The sequence below is a fragment of the Crinia signifera genome, chromosome 4, assembly GCF_055691185.1.
Source record: "Crinia signifera chromosome 4, ASM5569118v1, whole genome shotgun sequence".
Lineage (NCBI taxonomy): Eukaryota > Metazoa > Chordata > Amphibia > Anura > Myobatrachidae > Crinia > Crinia signifera.
Window position 1 is genome coordinate 250,453,972 of NC_139220.1, and position 22,542 is coordinate 250,476,513.

The 22,542-nt window shown below is 40.7% G+C and overlaps 1 protein-coding gene across 4 annotated transcripts in view; it reads left to right on the forward strand.

Moving 5' to 3' along the window:
* Nucleotides 1-22,542, forward strand: part of CHD2 (chromodomain helicase DNA binding protein 2) — a 64,579-nt gene that overhangs the window by 24,418 nt on the left and 17,619 nt on the right. For 3 of the 4 annotated variants that reach the window (XR_014473531.1, XR_014473532.1, XM_083184238.1), the window contains exons 5-31: nt 511-569; nt 691-804; nt 889-1,035; nt 1,978-2,111; nt 2,778-3,003; nt 3,892-3,992; nt 4,617-4,661; nt 5,380-5,558; nt 6,706-6,830; nt 7,689-7,905; nt 8,044-8,133; nt 8,603-8,793; nt 11,540-11,728; nt 11,815-11,977; nt 12,675-12,827; nt 13,719-13,790; nt 14,275-14,424; nt 15,583-15,731; nt 15,839-15,935; nt 16,256-16,348; nt 16,582-16,755; nt 18,647-18,822; nt 18,935-18,976; nt 19,076-19,215; nt 20,028-20,166; nt 20,516-20,666; nt 21,050-21,169. Coding sequence is in view for 1 of the 4 variants with exons in the window: in XM_083184238.1 (XP_083040364.1) it covers nt 511-569; nt 691-804; nt 889-1,035; nt 1,978-2,111; nt 2,778-3,003; nt 3,892-3,992; nt 4,617-4,661; nt 5,380-5,558; nt 6,706-6,830; nt 7,689-7,905; nt 8,044-8,133; nt 8,603-8,793; nt 11,540-11,728; nt 11,815-11,977; nt 12,675-12,827; nt 13,719-13,790; nt 14,275-14,424; nt 15,583-15,731; nt 15,839-15,935; nt 16,256-16,348; nt 16,582-16,755; nt 18,647-18,822; nt 18,935-18,976; nt 19,076-19,215; nt 20,028-20,166; nt 20,516-20,666; nt 21,050-21,169 (3,636 nt within the window). In the remaining 3 variants the exon portion in view is untranslated. The remainder of the gene's footprint in view (nt 1-510; nt 570-690; nt 805-888; nt 1,036-1,977; nt 2,112-2,777; nt 3,004-3,891; nt 3,993-4,616; nt 4,662-5,379; nt 5,559-6,705; nt 6,831-7,688; nt 7,906-8,043; nt 8,134-8,602; nt 8,794-11,539; nt 11,729-11,814; nt 11,978-12,674; nt 12,828-13,718; nt 13,791-14,274; nt 14,425-15,582; nt 15,732-15,838; nt 15,936-16,255; nt 16,349-16,581; nt 16,756-18,646; nt 18,823-18,934; nt 18,977-19,075; nt 19,216-20,027; nt 20,167-20,515; nt 20,667-21,049; nt 21,170-22,542) is intronic. The other variant, XR_014473533.1, reaches the window with a different exon arrangement.

The window sequence follows — 22,542 nt, forward strand, 5'->3', positions numbered from 1 at the left end:
AGTACATTTGCCCCACATTAAAAGCGGATTGCATTATTCATGTTACATTAAATGGAAAATAGCCCCACTCCTTGTTACTGTATATTATCTGTCAACTGTGATACAGTAAGTTGCAGTTGGCTACTTAATAGTGAATACTAAATGTGGACAATGAATAAATCTCAGCATTTATTGTGTCACAAGTGCCCAAACAATTTACACATATAGTGGCCAATGCCATTTTATGTGGAAGAATGGGTCCCGGCAACTAGTAACTGCAGATTCTGCCCGAATCCAACGGTGGTGCGAACACACTCTGCCTACCATAATGCCCCCCCAAATTCTGCTAATAGAATCCGATCCACCTGTCTGGCTGTAGATAGATGGTATACAGTTGAGGTTCAGAGGTAGAGGTAATGGACTTCTTCATAAAACACTTGTTTGGCAGTAGTTTTATTTACATTTCGTTTTGTTTTGTGTAGTGTGGTTTATAAGTGTGTGTGTTTATATGTTTTCCTCTCTGGTTTTCAGAGCACAGATTCTGAAAGTGAAAGCCCTAAAAGGAGAAGCTTAAGAAACATTCGCAAGCAGTAAGTACTTCAGGAGAACACCAATGTCTCACATTTGCATCATTCATGTATGCTTTATATTAGCTCATTCTATAGTCCTATTTGGTAGGAAATGTTCCAATGCTTATTATCCTGTTGACAGGGAAAAGAAAAACTTATCAGATGACGACGATGATGAGGAGGAGGAGGAAGCGAGTAGTGAGGAAAGTGACTCCGAACAGCCGAGAACCAGATCACGGCGGTTGGCGACAAGGAGGTACAACGACTTTTCCTCTCTTTTTTCTTTGTAAGGATCTTTTTAGTAAATTAGTGAGGTAAATTCATCATTTTGACTTTTAAGAGCTTTATCCAGAGCTTGCACAAGGACTCAGAAGAAATCTCAGCGCGGAAAGAAGAGAAAGAGTGATTCCACGGAGGATGATGATGAAGATGATGATGATGAAACGCCTAAAAGGCAGACAAGGCGCAGAGTGGCTAAAACTGTTAGGTGAGATTAATCTGTTATGGTATACACATTCACATAACACTACAGAATGCAGGGTATTTATTTATGTTTGCTTATAACAGGCTTGTCCAAACTATGGCCCTCCAGCTGTTGTGAAACTACAAGTCCCATCATGCCTTGCCACAGTTTTTGCTATTAGGGAATGTTAAAACAATGGATAAGGCATGCTGGGATGTGTAGTTCCACAACAGCTGGAGGGCCACAGTTTGGACATGCCTGGCTTATAATGTTGTTAACTTAGTGCAAATAAACCATTATCTTCAACTGGACTTTAGTTCCGAATTGTCCCCTATTATTCTTTTTTAATACACTGATGAGAGGAATCCAGACCACATAGAAATTATGGCCCTTATTCAGATCTGATTTGTTTGTACAAATTTGTTCTCAAAATGGTCAAAACCATGTGCACTGCAGGTGGGGCAGATGTAACATGTGCAGAGAGAGTTAAATTTGGGTTGGGTGTGTGGAAACTGAAATCTAAATTGAAGTGTAAAAATAATGCAGCCAGTATTTACCTTGCACAGAAACAAAATAACTCGCACAAATCTAACTCTCTATACATACTACATCTGCTCCACCTGCAGTGCACATGGTTTTGCCCATTTTGAGAACAAAATTGTACTGCGATCAGATCTGAATAAGGGCCTATATAACTCCATGGCCATCACTATATATCACATGATGTGGTTTGTTTTCACAGGCTTCAGGAAAGCCTTTAGCTTTGCACCCCTTACTTACAAACTTTATTCATTTTGTATTGTTTAGTTATACACAGCAGAACCAGTATTAGTCTTGAAACAAAGCAATGCAATTAAACCATTGTCATCTAATGGGAAAAAATGCAATTTCCTGGTCAGGTGGTAAAAATGTTTACATGGTGCCACATACGCCTTAACTTTATAATAATGAATTTAATTGTTACAGCTACAAAGAAGATGATGACTTTGAAACTGATTCCGATGATCTTATTGAAATGGCAGGAGAGGAGGCAGAGGAGCCGGAAGATAGCCATGAGACTATTGAGAAAGTTTTGGAATCCAGGATTGGGAGGAAAGGAGGTGAAAATTCTGTTTGGTTATATACAGCAAACCATACAGACACATAGAGGGTTATTTTGGTTCACTCCTTCTCACAAATTCCTTCTTAGATGGATAAAACCATGTGCACTGCTTGGGGGCAGATGTAAAATGTGCAGAGAATTAGATTTGGCTGAGTTATTTTGTTTCTTCGCAGGGAAAATACTGACTGCTTTATTTAATATAGATCTAACTTCGAAGAAAAACCCCACCCAAATCTAACTCTCTCTGCACAAGTAACATCTGCCCCACCTGCAGTGCACATGGTTTTGTCTATCTAAGAAGGAATTTGCCAGAAGAAGTGAACCAAAATAACTTCCATAGTCACATCTATTTCACAGCATGATCTTCATAACACTGCACTGGTAATGTAAAGTACCACCCAACCAGCTCCAATCTCTCATTTTTAAACCCAGCCTGTAACATGGTTGGGAGCTGATTTCCTGGAACTTTAACTCTGTCCATTTTTTCTTTTTTCAAAGCTTAGTACAAAAACTGTTGTAGTTGTTTGCTGTGGTTGTTTTGTATATTTGTATTAATAGTAAAAATATTGGACCATTAGCGCATATATGGTGTGCACTCTACAGTTCTAAATAACTATTACTTTTAGTTCCTGAGCAGTTTGTGACTTCTGATATACAATTTTAGCTATTGGAGCCTCAACAACAGTGTATGCTACTGAAGCCAACGGTGATCCTTGTGCTGACTTCAACCCTGAAACGGAAGAAGGGGAGCATCAGTTCCTTATCAAATGGAAGGGCTGGTCTTATATCCACAGCACCTGGGAGAGTGAGGATTCTCTACAGCAACAGAAGGTGAAAGGCATGAAAAAGCTGGAGAACTTTAAGAAGAAGGAGGATGAAATCAATCAATGGTACGTTTTGAGTATGGTTCTATAATCGTCAGTGACCTCTTAGGGTGGTAGTCAATTGTTTTTTCGGCACTATTTGGCACCCAACAGAGCTATCCAATTGTTGCTCCATTTGGGCACAATTGGCTGAAAGCAAGAGAACCCATTGCTCATAATCTGATCTGGGGGACACTGCTAAACTGATGGTGGGTTGAACAGCAGCAGTAGGCACTAGAAGACTAATCTGATTGGCTCCACCTCCTGCATAACTCCTCCCTCTTGTTTCATAGTGCCTCATGAGTGAGGCACTATGTTTCTTTGCTCCTTAGTTACTTTATTTTACATTGTTTTTTTTGTCACCAGCCTCAGCTCCTGTTTACAGGGCTTAGGCAGTCAGAGTGGATCCCATCAGTCAGAGGTGGTCTTCTATGCAAGCCAATCATGATTAATTCATTGGTTCTGCAACTCCTTCAACAATAACGTGATGCCCTTTCCAGTTATATCCCTATTGCTTCACACTTCTCCCAGCATAAAATAATTAAGGAATGGGGAGCATTTCCATACTTTTGGTTATGCCTAGGCTGGCTTTGGATGCCACGTTATGCATGTGGCCTTGCTGGACAAGCATCCATCGCATCACTCATACGGAGATGCTGGACTGCCCCCAAGCCTTCCCCCAATGTGAGATTCAGTGTGCCTCTATTCACTGGTGGTGATTGCAAACCACAACTTTTCCTACCCATGGGATGGTAGAGGGCAGGCTGTTCCAGCTTGTCGCCGCCATAAGGGCAGGTTGTTCATTTAAAATTGGACAGGGCCCAATGCCCTGCTTAAACAGCCTAGCAGGAAGACTAGTTTGAATGACTAGAGCCAAAGCAGTGTTTACCTACCATACACATTTGTGTTTTACAGGTTGTCAAAGGTTACTCCTGAAGATGTTGAGTATTTTAATTGCCAGCAAGAGTTGTCATTAGAATTGAACAAGCAGTATCAAATTGTTGAGAGGGTCATCGGTAAGTGGCGTTAATATGAAGTGGCCTAGACTATAATCAAGCCGGTATAACATGCAAGCCTATACATGCACTTAACATTAGAAATGCAGACATCAGATCTGATTCCATTGTTACCCTAAGCCATATGTGTTGTTAAATCCCTGCTGTTTTATGCCAAGAATGCTAAGATTTTGTAGCTTTTCAGTGTGTACAAAGTAATGTGTCACTTGTCAGTGGACAACTGTAACTCCATTCCAATGAGTAGCAACTGCAGCCACAGCTGCCTGCAGAGGATCCATTTTATATTTAGGCAAGCTATGCTGCCGAGTAGGGCGCCACAGAGGGCTCTCTGGCCGTGACATTGCAAGTAAGCTGGCAACCTGTGTCATTGGAACACAGCAGCTGCCAGCCTGTTCAGTGCCGCTGTTCCCTTGCTTTAGGGGTGTGACTCCTCCCATCTAACGAGCAGCACACTCCGCACATTACAGGAAGGGTGAACTGCTGGGGCCTTTTAATGATTTTTCAGCTTACAATGTGGTTATTTAAGGAAAAAATTCAATTTAATGTTTGATCGGGGGCAGAACAGCTCATAACCACATGTTTAATGAAGTGTAGTTTCCCATAATACTTTTCATTGTTTTTCAGCTGTACAAACTGGTAAATCTGCTTCCGGACATTCTGACTTTCCAGGTAATACCTTAAGTACAAAGATTGGAATTGCCAGGCGTGACCAGAGCACATGCTTAATGACTGCATGTCTGTGGCATCATGTATTTTCAATGAACTATGTTTATCCGGGTGTCGCATGCACTGTCCTCAAGGCCCCTCAACAGCGTGGGATTTAAGGATAGCTTTCGTAAGCACAGGTGACATAATTAGTAACATAGAATTTGGTGACGGATCAGAACCGCTTGGCCAATCTAGTACCTCAGTTAGTTTGATTTAATCATCCATGCTAATATATGGATACCCTAAAAACCTGGACTGTTACTATGCCTTGAGGAACCCTGATGTTCTGTATAATATCTTAGTTATGCAGGATATTGTCATTTAAAAAAAAAAAAAAATAGGAATAGGCTGTGACACTTGGCTTTACCCAACTGTGGGGCCTGCAATGACCGCATTGTGTTTCTGGGACTACTACAGTCTTTAAAACTGCTAGAAGCTTATTCTTAAGTGTAAGTTGCTTTCACATTATCCTTTACGTGACAAAAGACTCTTCACCCTTTTTTGTTCTTGTTGTTGACTGAACTCGTAGCTATACAGTACATAGATACATATAATATTTTCCACCGAAAGCTATTATGTAGTTTTGGCTGAAACTAAGAAATGTGAGGAGCCAGATAGGGAGGTATGCTGTAAACAGCACCATTGTGAGCTGACTGACACTTTGTGAAATGTGCTCTAGTCCACAGCAGGAAGAACTCCTCCTCCACTGAGCCGGAGTACCTGTGCAAGTGGATGGGTCTCCCCTATTCTGAGTGCAGCTGGGAAGACGGAGCACTTATTGGGAAGAAATTCCAAAACTGTATTGATGGCTTCAACAATCGAAATAACTCCAAAAACACCCCAGTGAAAGACTCCAAGGTGACTGTATATTGTTTACTCTTTTATTGTATACATAGAAAGGTTTCACTATAAACCACCATAGCAGAATATGGACTAGCTGCCGAGTGCAAGTGCTTAGCTGAGACAAAGGGCAGTATTCACTGCTTTTTGCGAACTGTGACAGCAAGCAGTGCTAACTGCTCGATGTCACAGCTCGCACGGTCAGTATGCAACTATCCCCTGCACACGCCGTTTCAACTTTGCCGGGTTTTTACAGCGGTGTCTGCGGCCACCAAAACAGCGAGGCTCTGGGTTAAATGCAGCGGGCTCCCTACATTAGCCACACACCTTGCCGTTTGGGAATCCTCACTGTCCTCGCTTTTTTGTCGGCGAGCCTCGCCGTTTAACCCCCTTTCCGGCCCCATTTAATTCGGTCTATAAGCAGAGACTTCGGGATCGCAAAGCACAGGCACGTTTTGTGACTGTTTTTCTTCTGGCACTGCACATGCACAAATGGACAACAAAGTTGTTACCATATACTAAGCATACACAAATACACTGGTTAGAACGTACTGTGTTGAACATAATTTGAATACACTTCTCGATAAATGTACAGTTAAATGTACCAATGATTGTGTTTCTTCACATTTATACACATTGTGGTGGAAGTCGCAGTTTTGGTGTAATATAAACAACATTTGATGCTTTATACAACTTTTACTATTACTGCTGTCACAATGTTTGATGCTTTTCTTGTTTTTATATTTTTGTTTTACTCTATGGATTAACTCTTTAGAATAATCTGTTAATCTTTGTGATATATTTACTAAAGTATGTGTTTATAGAAGTGGAGCCTATATCAATCAATCAGATTCTTATAGATTCTAGAACAGTGATTGACACTAAATGGCCATCCGGCTGTTGTTGAACTACACGTGCCAGCATGTCCTGCGAAAGTTTTTGCAAATAGCAAAACTGTGGTATTGCATGCTAGGGTGTGTAGTTCTACAGCAGCTGGGAGGAAGTATATTTCCCACTGCTGTTCTAGAAGTGCTAGATAAATAGAATCAGATTGGTTTGTCCATGGACAACATATCCCTTACATATACTCACGCTTTAGTAAATGTACAACTAGGACCTTGAGTGTGATAATGTAAATGTGACCTGTGAGTTTGTCTACGAACAGATCTTGCGACAAAGACCCCGGTTTGTGACTCTGAAAACACAGCCTACTTATATTGGTGGTGAGGGACTTGAGCTCCGGGATTATCAGCTGGAAGGTCTCAACTGGCTAGCTCACTCTTGGTGCAAGTATGTAACATTTTTCTTCTTTGTGATTATGTATTGTTTATTATTTATTGGTATGTTACATTATATTCTTTACACAATCAGCTCTCTCTTCTAATGGGAATAGGCAGTAGTAATTTTACATATAAATGTATCTATTATTGGGAGAATATGTTTTCAGTGTCCACTAGGGGGCACAGGTACACTGGGTATAGCCTGGAGCTGTTAGAATGTTGGCACCAACTGAAAGCAGCTCAAAACACCAAAAGTGCGCTGCTTTCAGCTCAAAATCGACCAGTGTGAATGGGCCTTAAAAAGGGGGCAGACTAGATGCGCCGAATGGTTCTAAACTGCTGTTAAATTCTATGTTACCCGGTTGGTCGGTCCTTCCTGGGGATTCAGTATGAAATCCCGGCGGTCGGGATCCCGGCGTTCAAAATCCCGACTCCGGAATCCCGACAAGGGGGGGACGTGGATCGCCCCCCCTTGCGGGCACGCAGCGGGCCCGGTGCCTTGCTACGCTCGGCACGCTAATTTATTCTCCCTCCAGGGGTGTCGTGGACACCCACGGAGGGAGAAAGTGTCGGGATTTCGGCGGTCGGGATTCTGAACGCCGGGATCCCGACCGCCGGGATTTTAACTGCATCCCCTTCCTGGGCAGATCACTATGATGCTTTGATAGAGCAATGTTGTAAAGCAGTAACCTGGCCTTCTGCCCTTGCTTGTTTCTACGCATCTGATAACTTTGCATCTTTGGATTCCGGCTATGCCCAGTGTACCGGTGCCCCCTGTGGACTCGAAGAAAATAATTTAACAAGGTTAGAGCTTAAATTCTGTTTTTCCTGGTATTAAAATGTTTCTATTTTCTTCTGTTTTCTGTAGGAACAACAGTGTAATCCTTGCAGATGAGATGGGCCTGGGAAAGACTATTCAAACAATATCCTTCCTCTCCTACCTGTTTCACCATCATTTTCTCTATGGCCCATTTCTCCTAGTGGTGCCCTTATCTACTCTAACATCATGGCAGCGAGAGTTTGAAATATGGGCCCCTGAGATAAATGTTGTGGTTTACATCGGAGATCTTGGAAGTAGAAACACGGTAAGTAACTTCTGCGAGTCTACATCTGAATGCTGTGAAATATGTAAAAATAATACATTCTAGGTTACAGTTTTAAAGTATTACATTTTGATATGTCATTCACTTATCCTAAAATTACCTAGGTTTGTTTGCTTCCAGATACGAGAGTATGAGTGGGTTCATCAACAAAGCAAGAAGATGAAGTTTAATGCACTACTAACAACCTATGAGATTTTGCTGAAGGACAAGGTAGGAAATGAGGGTACCTACACTACCAAGTTCATTGATTTCTCTTGCAAGCAATTTTGGATGTTATATTTAGGGACGTATTCAATCTTGGCCGAATTTTTCAACACATAAAAAAAACGGAAAAGATTTGCCTTTCACTATCCAATTATGGGCATTTTTGCCCGTTTCTTAGTACATTTTCGCCCATGCCATTTTTCCCTTTTTTTTTTTTTTAGGTGAATTATCTTACTTCTACTTACTTATCTTACTTTGTGGTAATTTCGCCGATACATGCGGTTTTCACCGATGCTGGATTTTTTTTCCCCAGGGCAAAAAAATCAGCCCTGGGATTGAATAGGTGAATCGAATTCACCCAAAAAACTGCAGATTATTCCCTGGTTAAAGTTTTGACCGGGATTGAATACGGGCTCCAGTATTTATATGGAGCTCTACATCCAGTAATCTGACAGAACCCTTTTTTTCCCTGCAGGCTGTATTAAGCAGTATTAATTGGACTTTTCTTGGGGTTGATGAAGCACATCGGTTGAAGAATGATGACTCCTTGCTGTATAAGACACTTATAGACTTCAAGTCCAACCATAGGCTGTTGATCACTGGGACTCCTCTCCAGAATTCTCTGAAGGAACTCTGGTCACTCCTGCACTTTATTATGCCTGAGAAGTAAGACATTCCTCATTCTATTAGATTCAGGTGTTTGTGGGGCACTCTTGTGTAGTATTTACAGTGTATAAAAATTTACTTTTATTGGTACATAAGGTTTAAAAATGCTTTGCCAACGAACTGGACATAGACATACATTTATGCATAAATAAAATAATGTTTTTTTCCCCGTAATTGGTGACTAGATATAGTCAATTTATCTGTGGGGTTGCATTTGTACTGAGAACTCACAAAAATATGAAGGAAGGACAATATTGTACTTTGGTAAAAACTACTGTTGAGACATTTAAACAGTTAGAGTTGCCATATAAATCCTGGCTAATGTTTCCTTATTGCAGTAGTTATTGCAAAGTGAAATATCTTTAATTTCCTTTTTTTATTCAGTATTTTTACTTTGCAATAGTAAATAAAAATACTTTACTAAAAAAGAGCTGGAACATAGTGGAAATAGATAGCATTGGCAACCTTTAAGTCAGGAGTCACTGCCTTTTTTTGGGGGGTTATTATCCCTTCAGCCGTCAAAAGCGGAAAAAACATTAGATACAACATACAAAAAGATATACCGTTTCGGCACAAAGAAAGAGTCAGCTTAAACACTAAAACCAGGTATTATCAGCCTGGTTGAAAAGGATACACAATAATCAAGGGTTATAGTGAAGCACCCCTCAGGTGGGATCGATTATTAAACAAATATATGTACCATTCATTATATGGGGGAGAGTGTGTCCATGTCCATCAATTGACCAACCAGTTTAAATGGATGAGATTGTTCATAAGTGTATTCTCACTTGCGTACTCCGGGACCATAAAAATTAAGGAAAACGAATAAATGATGTAAGTCAATTTACTGAATAACAATTATTGGTGATAGTAGATCCTCTTTAAAGCCCAGTGTTTCTTTTCTATGTTCTTTAAGGTTCACCACGTGTAGTCTGAGATTGTATAAACTCACATGTATGCTTACATGTATAAAATGGAGGACATACACATCAAGGTTTCTTTAGGGGGTCAAAATCACACCCACTCTTGTAAGACCTCCAAGGTGCTTACATGTATGCTTACTTTTTTCCAACTGCGGATCCTCTCATAAAGGTATCTTTGGTGTCCAGATAAAAAGGAAGAACTGTTTCTCCATCCAGTGATAAATGAAAAAACTTTTTATTTCTCACATATATCACAAAAAAAACAGCACAATTAAAAGCCTCATTTTATCCCTTACTTCTCCCTGGGAGTAAAATGATGTAAACCCTGGATGTCTCACCAGTTTAAAGTAGGGACACAAAAAAGGACAATAAAAAAGTGTCAAGAAGGCACCATACCAATGCGTTTCGACCTGCTGGTCTGTTTCAAGGGGGTGCCTCCATCCACTCTACAACAGGTATATAAGGGTATCGGGTAACTCCTCCCCTTCCTCCCATCATTCTGTATTGTAAGTAAGAAACACGTAAAATAAACAATTTAGGGGGTATAGCCACCTTCCTCTAGATTCCCAATAATGACAGGATAACGTAATCGTTTTTGATTACCCCATACAAGGTGTTAAAAGGTGTTTTTACGATAATAGCTCTAAACAAGCCGCGGAAGTCCTTATAAGGGCTGAAGCCCGCCAGGTAATCCTTCATTTTTATGGTCCCAGAGCACGGAAGTGAGAATACACGCACCGGAATCTGCTGCGCTATATAAGAAACTGTAAATAAATAAATAATAAATACACTTATGAACATTCTCATCCATTTAAACTGGTTGGTCAATTGATGGACATGGACACACACTCCCCCATATAATGAATGGTACGGTACATATATTTGTTTGATAATCAATCCCACCTGAGGGGCGCTTCACGCCCCTCAGGTGAAGGAAAAAAACATTAAACACACTTATTATGGAATGCCATCAAAAGTTATAAGTAGTAGATATTCTTTTACTCATATTGCATCATGATATAGTTTGTTTTCTGAAATCTTAAAGGATATTTCCACTTTCAAACAAGTGACTTCCATTATATAAGTTAAACCTGCACCCTTTTTCAATAGAACTATGGTCGCTTTGAGGTTTACTTGAATATACAGCAATTTTGGTCTGCTGTTGATTTGTTGGTTGCTCTAGGTAACATACAGAGCTATTAAACCTAACTCATCCCCATCTCACTTGAAGTACCTTGTACTATCTAATGCGACCAGGCAACTTGGTGATGTCACACATGAGAAACAATTTAATACTTTATTTGGATTCCCAAATGCTTCTATCCTGCAAAAACTTGTTATAGGGTAAAAATAGTAAACTTTTTAAGAAGTTATTTCTTTATGGCTGATACGTAAAGATGGATGTGGCTGATACGTAAAGATGGATGTGGATGATTAGATATACAATACAGTCAATAAGTCGACAACAAAAGGATAGTAAATATGATAGTGGATAGTAAAGTCTGAAAATGTTATGTTGCCCTTTTCATGTGTCTATTTTTTTTCATGTGTCTACTTTTGTCATGTTGACCATTTGGTGTCGACCTATTGACTGTATATTGATACTGTAGATCTATCAACTGGAACTACTTAAAGATGGCATTAATTGTGTGTGAAATGATGTTCTTTCCTTGTAATATGTATACATTATACATATAACCTGTCATAATTCCGGTGAGTTGATGTGTAAGCGAGTACAGTGTTTCTTCTTTATTAGTTTAGTCTGCAAATTATTGACCAGCCCTGCTGTGTGATACATTAAACACACCTTTTTATTATTTTAGGTTTGAGTATTGGGAGGACTTTGAAGATGAACATGGTAAAGGAAGAGACAATGGTTACCAGAGTCTCCACAAAGTCCTTGAACCCTTCTTGTTGCGTAGAGTAAAGAAAGATGTAGAAAAGTCTCTTCCAGCCAAAGTGGAGCAGATTCTCCGAGTGGAGATGTGTGCTCTGCAGAAACAGTATTACAAGTAAGTCTGATTTTGTATCCCAACCCTAGATCATTCGTATAGTCTGTTTCCTTCTCACAACATCTCTTCCCCTATTTTGGTTCCAGGTGGCTCCTAACAAGAAACTACAAGGCTTTGTCCAAAGGGACACGAGGTAGCACATCTGGGTTCCTTAATATTGTAATGGAACTGAAGAAGTGCTGCAACCACTGTTTCCTTGTTAAATTCCCAGAAGAAACAGAAAAAGAAACCAGGCTTGAGGGACTACAGGTCAGTAAATGACTACTTCTAGTGTACATATTTTGTAACACTAAGGCACTCATGTTATGAGCGCAACCTTCTCAATGTCCCCAGAAGATATTCCTTCCTAATATTATTGCATGTTTCCTAAAGGGAATCCACCCGTGTACAGGTTTTAGACCTGTATCTCGCTGCTTTATAATGTATTTGCATCATATTTTGTTAGATCACATTTAATATAGGTCTGCCATATGCGTCCCATATGTCATTACACATAGGCATTTTTTTCCTTGCTCTGTCATCCTTCTTTCCCACACATTTAACTGGCATCTCATCAAAGTACTTCAAAAATGCTAAAAATAAAATAAGAATACATTTATAATAAAAAAATCTGTTTAGACACATCAAAATGTGGTTTAACTTCTAACTATTTGTAAAAAAAAAATTCTAGTATTTAAACATCAATATAGTTCGCTTTTCAGCTTATTTTGCCCAACCATCAATGTGTCTTACTGAGGTTCTTGTAGTAACTCCTGAGTTCTGTTGATGATCAAATCAACTAGAAGCTCAATGTGGACATTTAAAAAAATTACATTGAATACATCAGATATTAATAAAGCAAGTTCTGAATAAATTTCCATTTATTAGAAAAACATGTATCTTCACATTTAGTCAACTTAGTAATACATTACTATTTTCATATATATATGTATTTGCTTCTTACCAGTCTTTGATCCGGAGCAGTGGGAAGCTGGTTCTTCTAGACAAGCTGCTGACCCGGCTGCGTGAGAGAGGTAACAGAGTGCTCATCTTCTCTCAGATGGTGCGCATGTTGGACATCCTGGCTGAATATCTTACAATAAAACACTACCCTTTTCAGGTACTGCTACTAACCGAATACATTACCCATTTCCTCTACAGAAGTGCAAATTGTGCTCCACTCATTTTTGAGTATGTTTAGTGCCTCTCCCATTAGCTGTGAAGTTCTAGTTGCCTTAAAGTAAAATATGATTCCTAGGTCTTTAATTTCCAGACCATGATTTAAATGGTGAATAGACATCTTGTATTCATAGGCAACATAGGATCTCCTTGCAGTTACTTACCTACAGTTAATAACAACCTAAATCTATATACTTCTACCAGACACTTTGTAGCCAGCCTGTCTTTTCCCATTGTAACTTGTTGCATAGGTTTGCCATGTGGTCAGACCTGTTCATGCTGCGATCAGCCATATTTACCTTGTGTCTGGCTTATAAACTCTTGTGTCTTGCTTAGTATTGTGTGACCAAGAAGGGGATATATCAAACCTTCTAATGGGTTGCCCAATGCAACAAATCAGCTTCTATCTATCATTTTATAGAATGTACAGATGTAGCCACTGTCATCGTTGCCGGATCTCCGCAGCTTACTCCCGTTTGTTGTACGGAACCACCATGCTGCAATATCGCCGCTAAATGCATTTCTATGAGCCGTAGAAGCGAATTAGATGCGCACACATTGCGACTATATAGCGGTAATCACCATGAGAGTTGCATAGGCAATTGGTGTGGCTACATCTGTACTTGATCAATCATGTTTTAGAGCAGAAGTTCTCCAACTGTGGATCTTGACCATCCCGGTATGGGGTCACAGGATGCTTCTATCTCCAGGGTATGTTCATGTGGTGTTTAGAGTACGAAGGCTATTTATAACCCCTGAGTATTAGGGATATTATATATTCATATTGAATTGCTTCTGACATCCTCTGATTCTGATTAGTTCTCTGTTACAGAGACTCGATGGCTCAATAAAGGGAGAACTTCGTAAGCAAGCACTGGATCACTTTAATGCTGAAGGCTCAGAGGTGAGAGAGGAGGGTATTTGTATGGTTTTCAGTGTAAACCGTTTCAGTAAATTTATACATTGGGTGAGAAATGCGGTAAAAACCTGTTTTCAGGGTTTCAGTATGCACTGAAGCACGCAAGTTGGGGCTTTGTTGCAGAAGGTGACGTCAACTACTGTAGCTGGCGTTCCCTTATAGAAGCCTATGTACTTCACTCTGCAGCATTGTTTGAAGGAACCGTGACAGATTCCTCCCAGCATAGCCCGTGGCCACCGGCGTCACACTGCGTATGTGGACTCCTGGTTCTCAGAAGTCCAGAAGAGCTACCCTTTGCATTACTAATCGCATATGTTAGTGCATATGTAATTGGTATGGATGCAATGTGTGGCGGGATGCACCGGCAAAATTTAGTGCCTCCCTCCCATTGTGATCAATGATACATAGCATATAATGTAAGATTTTATTCAAATTCCCAATAATAACATTATCTTTCTGTAATGCTTAGGATTTTTGTTTCCTACTTTCCACACGTGCTGGTGGTCTTGGAATAAACTTGGCTTCTGCCGACACAGTTGTCATATTCGACTCTGATTGGAATCCCCAGAATGACTTGCAAGCTCAAGCTAGAGCTCACAGGATTGGTCAGAAGAAACAGGTCAGTTCCCCAGCAAGCTAGGTTTTGCAGAAAAACAAAATGCAAATGTGCTACCTTACCATTATGCCATGTGCAGTCTAACATGACTTCATAAATGTAACCTACCAGTCAGTCTATAGTTAATACACCTATACAGGCATTTGCCACATGTTAATTTCTATGCTCCATGATTTTTCATTACAGGGTTTTTTCATTTTGGAAACTAGCTCATATATTCAGACATTTATATGAAACTCTATCAAACATAGAAATACCTGCAGGTATTTGGTCAGACAGCTTCAATGCCATCAAGAAGACACTAATAGCTCATTTGCATTGAAGGAATGATGATGAGATGAACTGTTCCTGTGCCAGTTAGGTACATTCTGCACCAAAGCCCATGTCCATCCACTTAACCCCTTGAGTGACAACGTTGCTGTGCGCGATGTGCAAAATATCTGTTTAAAATGCCAGTGTCGCTCACAGCAACTGTTCTTTTTTTGGTGCAATGTTTAACAAAACTTAAATAAATTGACTTAAGATAATTTACTGGCAATAACTAAAGTAATTCATATTCCTCCACTTCGACCCTGGTATTTTTAGCGGATATTTTGCACATCTCTCACAGCAACATTGGCACTCAAAGGGTTAAGCATCTTTTAAATTGTTGGATGGGAATATCAGGAAGTCACAATGTTGAACCGTGCGGCTACGTGATCTCTGGGGGTAATTCAAATGTCCGCATTAGCCGGCATTTTCAAGGATTTTGTTTCACTTGCCCCTTTTTTCATATCCGAGAATGCAAAAAACATAGATCTGGGATATTGGGGTGATTCGGGGGTGACGTCTCAAGCGCGATCTTCGCAGCTGAATCGGCCTACTTGAATCTGCCCCATTGCGTGTTTCCTTGTGAAATAGGAAATATTAAATTGATGATGTAATTGAATCACCCAGAAAAAAATGTGGGAACCAAAGAGCAAATATGCAGTTTTTAAAGCTCAAAATGGGGAAACAATTGAATTTCTCCATTAGTTCCCTGTTCAAAATTCTGTAGTTTTGTCTTTCTCTGAGTAATGGCACATGTTAAAAGATATTTCAGCTTATTATAATGTTACTTGTTTTATCATTTTATTTTTAAGGTGATTGTGATATTTTACAAGTTTTACATGTTCATTACAGGTAAATATTTACCGCCTGGTGACAAAGGGAACCGTAGAAGAAGAAATTATAGAACGGGCAAAGAAAAAGATGGTACTTGACCATCTTGTAATCCAACGAATGGACACAACTGGTCGTACTGTGCTGGAGAACAACTCTGGAAGTTCAAAGTAAGCACAAATAGATTTTTTTGTAAATCTGGTGACCTCTGCTTGTCTTACTTTTTTACATGTGCATTTGTCATGTGTTTACTTTTGTTATGAACTTTTTGTTCTAGCTCCAATCCATTTAACAAGGAGGAACTGGCTGCTATTCTGAAGTTCGGAGCAGCAGACCTCTTTAAAGAACCTGAAGGAGAAGAGTCAGAGCCTCAGGTTAGAATTAACTGGTGTCTGTGTAAGATGTAAGTGAAGGCTTCACAAATAGATCGATTTTTGCATTAGAGGAAGTTTACACTTTTTATTTTGTTTATAGTTTTTCTGTGTGTGTATATGTACATCTACATTTTGGTGAAAGGTGTCATGTTGGGAATAGCTTTGTTTTTATATTGTAAACTATATAAATATAGAGCGCAAAGGGGTTTAATTTCCATGATTGAGTAAATATAAAATTCTGGGATGTGGGGGGGGGTTTAGTAAATGTGATGCCGCATTTGGTGATCTTCTCTCAAACATTTTTCCTTGTGTATTAATAGGAAATGGACATTGATGAGATATTACGCTTGGCAGAGACTAGAGAGAATGAGCCAAGTTCGAGTGCCACAGATGAGCTGCTGTCTCAATTCAAGGTAGACTTCACTGACTTACATTACTCTCGGTTCTAGTATAGCTGGATGAGAATTATTAATAACAGGTGTCTTATTTGCAAATAACAATGGCTTCAATAAGTGGACAAATCTTAAGGGGCCTACACACTGGCGATGTTGCAGAACGATCGGAGTGATGCTAGATTGCTCAGCAAGATCGATCATTTCATGGGTAAATCTCGTTCTATGTAATAACTTTATGGTTTCACTTTCAGGTGGCTAACTTTGCAACCATGGAAAACATAGAGCTTGAACTGGAAGACCAGGCACAGAAAGAATGGGATGACATTATTCCTGAGGGACAGAGGAAGAAAGTAGAAGATGAAGCTCGGCAGAAAGAAATGGAGGAGATTTACATGCTTCCCAGGATTCGAAGCTTGAACAAAAAGGTAAGACCTTGAGATTATTTTGTAGTTCGAACGCAATTGAATGACAGTTCCACCTATCTGCCAACCTGTTATCACACAGGCCAAGAAGACAATTCAGGTAAGCATACACACTTACCAATCGGCCACTAGATAATGTTGGTCATCACATCTGGATGAGAATTTGCCTGCACAGCTGTGACAGCAGTTTTTTCAGCCAGTGCACAGGTGGTAAGGCGGTCATCTGTACACATCCAGACCTGCAGATATATCTACAAGATAAATCGGCACCAGCTGCGCTGCAGGACTGACATGTATCCAGCTTTAGAGAACAATGGTGGGTGCTCAATCCAAGACCACCACCATTTGGAACTTGAGTGCCATTGTGTTTTGCAATGATGCTGATGGCTGTGTTGTTGCAGCAAGTTGGATCATATGCCAGGCTTCATCACTAGTATAATTCTTGTTAGTGGGGATATAGCAGCAAGAGGCGGGCATTCCGGCCATATCTCTGGCACCATGCAGCCAAAAATATTGCAGATTTTTACCCCATTCAAATCGCAAAGGTGAGTCGGCCCTGGGATTGTGATCCCAGGTCCAGCGCTTTCACATTAAACCCAGGTCGCCCATTATACAGAGGGTGACCCAGGTTTAATCCTTCTTATAACTCGGGTCGAATTGCTTGGTTGGTTGCTCCGGGTTATAAACTGTGGTGCCTTTACACACTGCACCTCGACCCGAGTCCATACGTCATCAACCTGGCAATAACCCGGGTCCGAGGTGCAATATGAAAGGGGCATTAGAAATGCACAGGAAAATCTGCATTGTTGCTGTAGTTATCTCTATGTGCACACCACCAATTGAATACCCACAATAAAATGAATGTCCTTGGTAATTCCTTAAATGTAATAAAATAAAAAACAAGTCAAAGTGAAATTCAACCCCTATAAATTGCCTTTTGTATAAAACACAGAGCCACTAGTTCACACATCCGTAACTGTAACTGTAAGTGGAATACAGTTATTTTTACTGTCAATTTAGAATATTCAGTTTCTCCTACATCTAATCTGGGGACACTGATAGTATGGGTTGTTGGAGGGGACCAAAGGAGTTGGCACTTTAAAGAACTATAATGTAAACCAGAAGCTACTCCTCTCTACAAGTCCCAGAAGCCAGTGTTTAAGTGCTGTTAGGGGTTGGCCTTGGGGGCAGTCCTGGTGTTCTCAGCCATAGGGGTGGTGGGCCTAGTCCATTTGTTCTCATGGCAAAGGTGAGTTGAGGCCACATGATGTTCCTGAGTTTTTTGGTTATAATGCAGTCCTTCAGCAGTAATGTTGGTTTGTTGTGTGCCTTCTGGTTTCCTTCGGTTTAACGCCGGTATAACGCTGCTATTAATTTAAAACTGACCCTTTATAACTAGACACCCACAAAGTCTGACAGTCGACTGACCAGTGCTGTCACTCTCTTGGATTATGGCAGGATTGTGGGTTGTTTGTTGTGGTAGTTGTGGCAATGTCTATCTGGGGAGGAATTTATACAGGAGGAGTTTGTCTAGTTACCAGAGTCCACCCATTGAATGCAAGAGTCCTTGATTGTACAAACACCTGGGATATTCATTGGGAGAAGAGCTTCAGTTTAAAGCTGTAGTCCTATGTAATAACTGCTCCTGTGGTCCCCTCCAGCAAACCCATGATAGTTGTGTCCCCAAGATTCAAAGAAAATAATTTAAGGATAGGTATAAAAAAGATTATAATCTTATAAAGTTTATAATCCAGGATAATGTCTCAGAAATGATTGTTTTATGTTTTTATTATTTGTTATAAACCACTGATATTCTACATTATGCTTAGAAATAAATTATATAGAATGGTATTAAAAAGAGGGCCTTGACCAGAATGATCCTTATACTTGTCAGGCCCAGGCAAATGACAGCGAGTCTGATCTGGAGTCAAAACAAAAAGCTCAGCGGTCCTCGGGATCCGAGAGTGACTCTGATGATTCGGATGATGACAGAAAACCGAAGCGCAGAGGGCGTCCCCGCAGTGTTCGAAAGGACACTGTGGAGGGATTTACAGATGCAGAGATTAGAAGGTAAGTGGTACTGGACCTTGCACTGACTTGCCCTATGTATGTACAAGTACAGTATGTGTGGGTGTGTAATCTTTAATGAACGTAAATAACAATCTTGTTTTGTTTTGTTTAGGTTTATAAAGGCCTATAAGAAGTTTCCGACTCCCCTAGAAAGGTATGTTGCTTATGTAACACCTTATGCATCTATCACTTAAACCTTTAGGCTGACACTCTTACCACAAGCAGCACTGCTTTGTCTCTGCTGTGTTTCTAGGCTGGAGTGCATTGCGCGCGATGCAGAGCTTGTGGAGAAATCTGTGGCAGATCTCAAGAGGCTGGGAGACCTCCTGCACTCCAGCTGTGCGGCAGCCATGCAGGAGTTCGAAGAGCAGCTGAAAGAGACTCCCACTGAGGGTAGGTTATCCGTACACTGGTTTTCTAATATCTGTCAAGGGGCTGTTCACCTAAAGCCAGTGAAAAAAAAGTATAACATAGTAAAATAGTATTACTTCTCCCACATTCAGTTCTAATTGTGTTAGTTGATGTGTTCGAGCCCTCACCTTATGTTAACCACGTCCTAAACCTGTACTGTCGCCCATTGGGACATGATGATGGAGATTTACTAAGATGGGAGTTCTGTTTCACATGGGATGTTGCTATGGGCAAATAATTAGTATCTACGGTACTTGTTTCCTAGAACGGCCACAATCGCGGGCATCTTGTACCTTAAAGTTAAGGTACACGATGCCCACGATGGACCCGATTTCCTTTGAAATCAGGTCCATTTTACCGTCAAAGGCAAAATCGGGGGCGTCGCGGCCATTAACATTATCTGCCGGCAAATACTTTGGTTTCTTCTAATGGTAACATAGTAACTACATACCCAGTCCTGGGCCCATATGCACTGTAATGGACTGAGAGTTGGCAATTTAGCCTATAGATTTGAAACTGCAATCACTTATTCGGGATAAACTAACCAGAGTAAGCTAGAAGCAGGTAAATCTACATTGGTGCCACTTAAAGATATTACCCAAACAGTTTTCCAGGATGAGTTGAGTTCTAGTGTTTAACTATGTTCTGCTAACAGTCTGGTGCAGCTTATTTTATTGGTAAGATGCTGATCTGTAAAGCTTTATTTTGTAGACTAATATCCAATTGAATGGAGCGTTTAAAAAAAGAAATAATAATAATGTTGGTTAATGCTTGTATCTGTTTTTATGTTTTAGGAAAAGGTCCGGGCAAGAGGAGGGGTCCAACCATTAAAATTTCTGGTGTCCAGGTGAATGTAAAAGCAATTATTCAACACGAGGAAGATTTTGAAATTCTCAGCAAAATAATCCCCAAAGAAGCCGAGGAGAAGAAAAAGTGAGTGTGTGACAGACTGTGGGTGGATTTTCTAAAGAGTTGGTAATGCCCATAGCAACCAATCAGACTTTAGCTACCCTTTTTTTTTTGCTCCTAAGAAAATGATAATTATAACCTGACTGGTTATTAGGACACTTTAGTAAATCTCCCCCTATGTGTTCATTTTGTTGGCATGGTAAAGTTGCAGGACCAGTTGTAGCTCATGAAACACCGGAGATTTACCTGAGTATTGGATTGACGTGAATCTCTGAATCAGGCCCAGTGTGTATTTTTATTGTGTGTCCTTCATTGTTTGTCCCCCATACTCTGCTTGTAACCCTATTCTCATGCCTTTACTTTCTCTTGCCAGGTTCCGTTTGTCCAGTCGTGTCAAAGCTGCTCATTTTGATGTAGATTGGGATGTAGAAGAGGACTCGCGATTGCTGCTGGGGATTGTTGAGCATGGCTATGGAAACTGGGAGCTGATTAAAAGTGACCCTGAATTAAAGTTAGCTGAGAAGGTAACTTCTAATGTTAAACTTTGCCAATTTTACATTTTCCCAACCCAGACTAGAGCCAACACATGCCTTCGGGGGGGGACGACTTACCGGACTTCTGTCGGGATTCTCTTTATCTGGATGCCAGTGTCCTTATTCTGGCAGATGGCATCCCATTCACCAGTCATCCATAGTTATCCCTACAGAACATTTAACAAAAAATCTGGATTATGTGGTGTGATTTCCTCTACCTACCCCTGATGTCTGTACATCTTTACAACACAAATATGCAGTGTTTATCAACTGGTTCTCTTCATTTTATATTCTTTTTACATTTTGTATTCATTACTTTTCGTATTGGTTATGTAAAGAAACTTAACAGCTGCATGTAATTTGCATGCGTCTAGATCTTGCCTGTGGAAACTGAGAAAAAACCTCAAGGAAAACATTTACAGACCAGAGCGGACTACCTGCTGAAATTGGTGAAAAAAGAAATGGAGAAGAAAGATGGCACTCAGGGAGATGAGGTGAGAGGGAGTGCAATAAATGCATTGTTAGATAAGTGGTGGGAAGGTTGCATTGGGCTTTCTCATTTGATCATTTTTTTAAAATCTATCTTCCATAGGGGATACTGATGATTTCACTTAGTACAATGGGGTAAAGATGAGATCCAAAGGAGCCAGTGCACATAAAACTTTAAACAGGGTGTGCTGGCTCTTCCCACAGCCCAGTTTAGAAAAATGTGCCCTCAGGAGAGGATGCACACTCTGGAGCTCCAGAGAATTTTCTTCATTTGAATGACATTTTTTGTGTGTTTGGGCATGCTGCATGCACCATGGGAGCTTAGCGGGGGACGGATACCAACCTCTTTAGGTGCTGCTCTGGTCCCCGCTGACAGAACACCAGTTTTGGAAGGGTCAGTGTACCGCTTGGCATGGCACCATTGCGCACACGCCCGCAGCATGCCACACACGAAGGTTGTCAGAGTGGTGGGCAGAACCAGGGGGGGCCCTGCTAGGGGTTACCCCATTTTTTTAGTGCTGCAATAAAGCGCAGGGTGAGGCTATGGTCCCTCTCTGGGGATCCCTTAAACCCCCCTCCTGCACACACTGACAGCGTTTTGGGTAAATAAGGCTCTTTAGCCCAGATTTACCAAGTATAGGAGACTTGCGACTATAAAGATTATCAGTAGCTCCATGTCATTAAAGGGGGGGCAGAGCTACGTTACAGTGGGAACAGCGGCGTCTTAGCGCCATTCTTCAGCAAAGGGACAGGCTGCAGCTTGTTCAGACTTATCCAAAACACTGTGGTTACATACAGGGGTGTTTTAATTGGTGAAGAATCGCTGGAGAGCTATTTCAGGGCTTTTCATGTATATTTATGTATGGAATAATATCAGTGTTTGACAAACATTACATTGATAGCACCATTACATTCCTGCTGAATCTGTTTGGCTGGTGTGCTGGTTCATTCCTCTCTGGGTCTCTTACACGGTTTTGGCTTCCTTATAGCCCTTTTGTGTTATAGTGGGTGTGTGTGGTGATTTTCTCCTATCATCATAGTGCACTGTATGTAGCACCAGATTTTCACCCCCCCTGCTAACACTCTAATATCAGTGCAGCCAGCTTTCACAGCACAGTAAAGCATCTGGGGGGTGAGAACACAAATGTTTCAACAGATAGCTGCTGGACAGCACCAGATTCAACAGCTACAGGTGTCTGTGGAAACTAAAAAAAAAATCAGAAAAACAGGTTAATCCTTCCTCTTGTATTAATCCACCACTTAAACGTGGGCGTTTAGATGTCCTCTGTGACTCCAATGAGCAGGAAGAGCAAAAGGAGGGTGAGGATTTGGATCCTGTTTTGGACAACAGGGAAGCAGACTTCCTCAGTCGTCACAA